The sequence below is a fragment of the Myotis brandtii genome, unplaced genomic scaffold (assembly GCF_000412655.1).
Source record: "Myotis brandtii unplaced genomic scaffold, ASM41265v1 scaffold479, whole genome shotgun sequence".
Taxonomy (NCBI): Eukaryota; Metazoa; Chordata; class Mammalia; order Chiroptera; family Vespertilionidae; genus Myotis; species Myotis brandtii.
The window spans coordinates 554,040-561,746 of record NW_005368305.1 but is presented as its reverse complement, the minus strand read 5'-3'; the positions used below and the strand labels follow the sequence as shown (position 1 = coordinate 561,746).

At 39.5% G+C, this 7,707-nt stretch overlaps 1 protein-coding gene across 8 annotated transcripts in view; it reads right to left on the bottom strand.

Annotated features, from left to right (window-relative positions):
* Positions 1-255: 255 nt before the first annotated feature.
* CTAGE5 (CTAGE family, member 5) overlaps positions 256-7,707 on the bottom strand; it is a 126,545-nt gene continuing 119,093 nt past the window's right edge. For all 8 annotated transcript variants that reach the window (XM_014547540.1, XM_014547541.1, XM_014547542.1 and 5 more), the window contains 3 exons: positions 2,853-2,911; positions 1,975-2,194; positions 256-924 (listed from right to left, as the gene is read on the bottom strand). In XM_014547540.1, the coding sequence (XP_014403026.1) occupies positions 776-924; positions 1,975-2,194; positions 2,853-2,911 (428 nt within the window). In that variant the 3' untranslated portion in view covers positions 256-775. The remainder of the gene's footprint in view (positions 925-1,974; positions 2,195-2,852; positions 2,912-7,707) is intronic.

Below are 7,707 nucleotides of genomic sequence, written 5' to 3'. Positions count from 1 at the left end.
TCAGCAAAAATGCCTTGGCAATTTTAGCATAGTTCCTAGGATATTGGTTGGCACTCAAAGGGTTAATTTGTTGAATCAGGTCATTCACATCTATTTGCGAGATATAGGGCACACTTTGGGTAAGATAACTGAATGGGAAAGACCCATAATAAAGCATTAGTTGTGAGCCTCAAAGCTGCTGGGAGAAAGAAAAAAACTAATGTAATCATATTTATGAAAAAACTAGCTGACTTTATTATCAATGTCAAACAAGTCTTTAAATCAATTAAAATTTATTTAATGAAGTATAACTTACTTTCACATTTGTCTGTAACCACAGTAAATGCAATTCTTGGCATAAAGACACAGCCTTTGGGGTTTAAAACATCCCCAATTGCAAGATCACATAAAGGAAACTCCCATTATTGTTTATGTGATAGTGGATTCGTTAACCAAATTAAAATAATTATACTATGTAGAATAAAATGGAAATAATTTACTCATGAAATTCATATTTAAATCATCTTTATTTACAAAATACTATCCTGAGAATGTAGTTCCATTAAGCTCCAATTTGAGCATAAGTATAGTCACTTAAGTAACAGCTGTTACTTAAACTGAAAATGAGAGAAATCAAAATTACTTTTGATAGTCATGTATCATAGAAATGTACACTTGAAACCTATATAATCTTATGTCACCCCAATTGTTTTAATTAAAAAAATAAAATAAAGAAAAATAATTGCTTTTGAAGAGAGACCAAAAATATTGTCAAGTTTCTTGTGGTTCTGGATGTTCACTCAGTAGTAGGCTCATTTGAAGGTGGACTCAACCCTGATGGGACCTCACTTCTACTTTCAGGATGTGAGGAAGGGGGTGGAGGGAAAAATCCAGCTCTTGGGGGAAGATAATGAGGAAAAGCTCTCGGTGAGTAGACATTTCTCACTGTTCAAAAAGATTAATAAAAGACATTTTTTAACTTTAACCACCTGTACTGAAGCCCTAATAAATCATTAGCTTATAACTTCCAATCTTTACATTCAAAAATTGACAGCAGAATTATTACTTGATCTAACAAATTTTTACACCATTGAGAAAAATCATACTTTCTTCAACTACACATGATTAAAGGGAATATCATAAATTTTAGACCCAAATTTTGTCTTATTGAAAATCTAACATCTTAACACTTTTAAAAAAGAATTACTTCAAACTATACAAACTTACTTTTAAAAAGTTTCCATGTAATACAATTTTCACTGGACTGAAAATTCAGAGTAGTAATTCCCAGTTCCAACTTGATATTATCATAAAACATTTACAGCTATATCAGAGACTGTCTTAAAATTCCCCAAAAGAAGTTAATTTTAATTCACACCTTAATATACAGGAGGAATGATGGAAGGCAATGATCACACCATGAAATAATAGGCTTCTGCCTAGTGTTTGGTAATTATGTACTTATTCTATAGAAAACTACAGTTCTAAATGGCAATGTATAGATACAAAAGCAATAAATTATTCCATTTTTCTGATGTGAGGCTGTGAAAGAATTTCAATAAATTCAACAATTAGTCCAAACACATTTTAAGTTTTAAATGAGAACTTTAAAAAATGACTTTAAAAATGTTAGCCAGTAATTTTAATGCTAAAATATAAAATGTAATTATTTTTACTAACTGGCATAGTAACCAGTTTCTATCAAATAAGATACAAATAATTTCAGTCTTAACATCAGACTGAAGCAAAAAGCCAATGATTTTCTTGACAAGTGAAATACAGAAATTCTTCCACAGTATTGAGATGAATCAAGCTGAAACTCATTACAGTCTATGATGGTTGGTTGCCTTCCCAAAACTGAAAAGTAAAGGTATACTCACAGAATGTGAGAAAGGTTTTCCTCCACTGTATTACTACATGTATAGGAAGTAGACTTAATATATCTTATTTACTTTATAAAACACACATTAATTAAAAAAAAAAAAAAAAGCATACTTGCAAATGGAGGAGGTGGTGGACCGGGAAAGTCTCCTGGAGGAAAATAATCATGGGAAGCGCCATACATGCTTCCCGGAGGTGGAGGAAAAGGAGGGCCTCTTCTCAGGTATGGGCCCCTTGCATCCATTGGAAACAATGGGCCTCTGACTGGAGGAGCAAAGCCAGGGCCAGCTGCTTCACTTTTGGTGGGGAGAGATGCATCAGGCACATTTAAATTCTATAACAAATTGACATATGGCAGTCACTAAAAATAAGAGCAAAATTTACAACCATTTTCCTAAAAATCTTAGGCTTAGAAAGCCTGAAGCACCTAGGCAGAAAGCACTTCATGATTAAGTCTTAAAAAGCTCCAGAAAAAAGACTGTTTTTTATCTGATGGATTTTTGCCATCCAAACATTTTATTAACTCAACAGAACCAACAAAGTAATATTCTGACTAAAGACATAATAGAATAGACCAAGAATACAAAATATACATTCTTTTATCAAGTACCTACTGAAAAAAGATGCTTATATTTGTATTTTCAACATAAGGTGGCCAAAACCAAAATTGTAAACATAGCAACAAAAGTGTACTTTAAAACATTTAAATACAAGTCCAAGAGGGAAAATCCAAATTCTTGTTTAACTATAGTACAATAACTCAAGCCTCTTGTTTGTAGACACGTTACCGTCTGTAAGTTGTATTTTCTCACCATCAGGTACGTTCCAGAAAAGAATCAGCTATAATGCTAAGTAGGAAGTCCACATATTTGTCAAAATGAATGAAACTGCTTTATATATAAAAATAGATTGCTAGCTAAATTTCTATTCTAGTAAACCAAGAGATTAGAAGGCTCCTAAATAATGAATAAAATTCCATTTTCAGTACTTACACCAAGATCGTCTTTGCTATCATTTCCACTGGGTTCCATTTCTGAAGACTTTGGCCCATCTAGACATAAAAGTCAAACTATGAAAAATACATGACTTATCACCCCATTCCTAGAATAGCTCCAGATCACAAAGGATGTTGACACTTTCCCACTCCCCTTGTCAGCACATAAACCAGCTTGACACCAGCACCCTGTATCAGGGCCACAAGAGCAGCTTGAGGTCCCTGGGAATTTCGGTAGACTCCGCGTTCTACAAAGGCACAGGGCAGGTTGTCCCGAGGCAATCCTGCCACAAGCAGCATCATGAGGAGACTTCTAGGAAGTAGCCTTCCTATCCCTCCATTCTTTCCTTCCTTCTTTCCTTCCTTCCTTCCTTCCTTCCTTCCTTCCTTCCTTCCTTCCTTCCTTCCTTCCTTCCTTTCCTTTCCTTTCCTTTCCTTTTCTCCAGCCTTACTTCCTTTCTTACCTCTCTCTCTCCTTTGCTCCTTCTTTTCTTCCCTCTTATCCATCCTTCTTTATTCCTCCATCAAGAAGCACAGACTAGTGCCCAGGCCAGTTTGGCCCAGTGGATAGAGTGTCGGCCCGTGGGCTGAAGGGTCCCGGGTTCGATTCCAGTGAAGGGCATGTACCTCGGCTGCAGGCTCAATTCCCCATGAATTGAGCCACTGTTTCTAAATAAGTGTTCCTGAACTATGTTATCAAGAACTGCTTAGTCTCTGAGAACATTCCAGCCTAGATTAATCCAATTCTGATTCCACTCTTCTTACACCTGAGCTACTTAGCACTTCTGGGGTAAAATCAACCAAAGCCGAGTACACTGGCATCACTCCAGGCTGATAGATCTCCAGCTACACTTCCAGCTGCCCTATGCCTAGTTTTGTGTGTCTTCTAAGCCGGTTTTCTCCTTCAGCAATTTCAAACCTCCATTCTCCTCAAACCTACTATACCAGTCACTTAGAAACTTCCTTAACTTTTTGTAATCAAACATATAAATATAAAAGCAACTACATTCCTATGATCTTTCCTCCTATTATAATGGAAAAGGATCCTTCTAAACAATCTATAACCCTGATTCTGTGCTCAGAATCCTTCCCCTCCAGCTTCCTCGGGGATTTTCCTCTCTGTTGCCTTGCTCCTCCCTTTTTGCAAGTCTTTCCCACTTATTATCTAAAAATGAGACTGCAGTCCAGCCAGCACGGCTCAGTTGTTGAGCATCAACCTATGAACCAAGAGGTCAAGGTTCGATTCACAGTCAGGGCACATGCCCGGGTTGTGGGCTCAATCACCAGTGGGGGTGTGCAGGAGGCACCAATCAATGATTCTCTCCCATCATTGATGTTTCTCTTTCTCTTTCTCTCTCTCTCTCTCTCTCCCCCCCCTTCCTCTCTGTAATCAATAAAAATATTTTTTAAAGTGAGACAGAAAAAGAGAATTCCCCTACAGCTAGCTACCTCTCCCCTTAACAATCAAGAATTGTTCTATATATATTGTTCAGAATTCCTCCCTTTTTTTTTTCTCATTTTACTGGAATCTATTTGCAACATCAACTGTTCTATTGAAACTGTTTTCCCCAAAATCAAAAAGTCTTTTTTTGCAAATTAAAATAGACCCTTTAGTCCTTATGTTATTTCTCACCCTTGTTGACTACTCCCTCCCTGTTTATTTTTTTAAATATTTTTGTATTGATTTCAGAGAGGAAGGAGAGGGAGAGAATGAAACATCAATGATGAGAATCTATGACTGGCTGCCTCCTGCACAGCCCCGACTGGGGACTGAACCCAAAACCTGGGCATGTGCCCTGACCGGAATGGAACCGTACTTCCTGGTTCATAGGTCGATGCTCAACCAGTGAGCCACACCAGCCAGGTACTCCTCCCTCTTTAAATCCTCTCGGTCTTTAATTTCTGTGTTACTATCCTTCCTTCTATCCATCTCTTCTTTCTAGCTGCTGCTTTTCAGTCTCTTTGGTGGAATCACTACCTTGGACCATCCTTAGATGGTGATCTCCTCAGAGTTCCACCTCTGGCCTATCCAAATTCTCTCCTTGAGAAACCCCCTCTACTGCCACAGCTTTAATTTGATGTGTACTACTACTGACTTCCAGATGTGCAATTCCGATCTAGCTACTTCCCTTAGGACTTGAAAGCTTGAACTGCCAATCTGAATATTCATGCACATATATTACAGGTGCTACTAATTTTGTAACTTCAAACTGTAGCTTACAATCTTTATGTCAAATTTCCTGCTGTTCCTTGTTCCTTGTCTCAGAACAATGAATGGCCCAGATGACACAGCCAAGATTCCTTCTTCTTCACTCCCACATGCCTTCAATCCTAAATCCTCCCAATTCTATTTTCTCTGTTCAGTCCCATTTATCTATCCCCTCTGCTAATCACCACCATCACTCATGTAGATTCCTATCATAAGTCTCCTAAAAAGTTACCCTGTCTCCAATCTTAATCACTCCCTCCAAATCTATTCACCATAATACAATCACAGTAATTCCTCTAAAATGCAGGTCTGATTATATTATTTCCCTGTTTAAAATCCTTTAATGTATTTATCCTGTGAATAAGGTCCACATTTCTAAACAGGTTTGTAAGACCCTGAAAACCCTATGCACTACTGACCTCTTCACCACTTGATTCAATATTCCTGGACTCACACTCGATGTTGCAGCCATAACTTACTTAGCACTCTTACTTCTAAATCTTTAAAAATGCTATTCTCTTCTAAATCATTATCACCATGCTTTTGGTCCAGCTAATTCCTCCTTTAGTTCTTAGCTTACTTCCTTCAAGATTGTCTCGACTGTCCCATGCTCAAAATACTAACGCTTCATCTTGGTGAGTCTCCATATGCTCTCATAACATTATGTACTCATTATTTTTGTTACTGTCATGCAACTGCTATATACCTTTGCTAAACTTCAAGGTGTAAGGAATGCTGAGCTCCTGCCCACCCCTGAAATAGAGCAACTTCCACAATGCCTGCCATACAGTAAGCATTCTATATACATTTAGTGCATCAATGGCTGGGTCAATTACCCTCTCATTTCAATAAAGTATAGGGATCAAGACCATGGCTTAACTCAGACAGACATGGGTTTAAATCCTGCCTCAGAAACTTCCTATCCTGAGATCTTTTGTACCTTTTGGAGCCTCAGTTTCTTTACCTACAAAGTGAGGGCAATAGTGTCAACTTCATAGGTTCATTGTGAAAATTAAATGAGATAATTCACTTTCATTCAATGAATGCTTACTGAGCACTAGCGTTAGTCAATGTGTTTCCACCATGTCTCTCACCATTCTCCTTTGTGTAAATACCAAATACTGACAAAGCAATGGTAATATGTTACGTTTATATAAAACTTTTCTGCTCACAAAACACTTCCACACACATTAACTCATTTAGTCCTCATGAGGCCTTGTCAAGTGATTAATATCTCAGTTTTACAGCCATTGATCAAATGACTCATGCTGTTATTTTTCTCTTTTTGTTTGGCTTGTATGCTGTTCATTATTATTAGTGCAGACCCCCACCTCCCAATTAATTTTTCAAATTCCCTCAACAGCAGCGCAAATGGCACCTCCTTCATGGACTTTTCCTTGATCCTTCAACTAGATGAGCATGAACACAGCATATTCTCTAGTGAGACTTACTATTCTCACCAGTATTAGAGATACATGTCTTTCTTCCCTATTTAATTATTAATATAGTTATAATAAACTGTACCTTCTTATAATTATACCAGGAGCCCAGCCCACGATTTAAAATCTCGCAGCGCTGCCCACCCTCCGATCTGGCCCTGCCTCCCTCTCCGGCCCTTGAAGCAGCTTCGGCCACTGCTGATAAGGCCCTCCCCCAGCACAGGTGCGCGGAGGCCCCTGCTGCCCTGCCCCCAACGCTGCACACCCAACGTCCTGTTAATGAGCATATTTCTCTATTATATATATAATTTGCAATGTCATGCAGAGCACCTTCTAAACAATAAGCATTTAAATATTATCTGCTTAGGGGAGAAAACCAAGATGGAGGCATAGGTAAACACCGGAAATTGCTGCCTCACACAACAACTTCAAAAAAACAACTAAAAGACAAAACAGACATCATCCAGAACCACAGGAAGGCTGGCTGAGTGGAAATTCTACAACTAGAAGGAAAGAGAAAAGCACACTGAGACTCACAGGAGGTGCGGTGTGGAAATAAAGTGCAGAGGTACGGAGGCGCATGCGGAAAGGGCTGGCAACTGAGGACACGGTTGTCTTTTTCAATTGGGAGGGAGACACAAGCTCCTGACTGTTACGGGCGAGTCTCTGGGGACGCAGACTCATACAGGGAGAAACTGGACTGTCTGGCATCAGGCAGAACTCAAGGGCGGCTTTCTCTCAGAGGCGCTTGCAGCGATTACCTCGGAACAGGGAGACCCGGGTCCTCTTAGGGCAGGGCTGAGGATCAGCCATAGCTGTTTGCTCCACCCTGTTGATTTCCTGAGACCCCGCCCCACCCAAGCTGTGTGCAGAGGCTTTTACATATGAATGGGCTGGCCCTTTGAGATCTAAAATTACCTAACTGCGGCTGGGTCAGAGAGACCCAGAACTTCCAAAAAGAAGGCCCAAGGCCCCACAGCTGCTTGCCTTGCTTCACAGCTGGGCCTCATCTAGGCACCTCCAAACTCCAATCAAAGAAAAGAAATCTGCAGATCTCTCCGTAGCTCCTGCTTGGTAGCCTCAGGCAGAGGCTAAATTAGCACCTCCTTAGAGATCCAAGAGCCAGTATACCCAGTGGTCAGAGTGGACCATACAGATTACAACTCCTCAGATCCATAAGGGACACACTCAGGGGGCAGACTCAG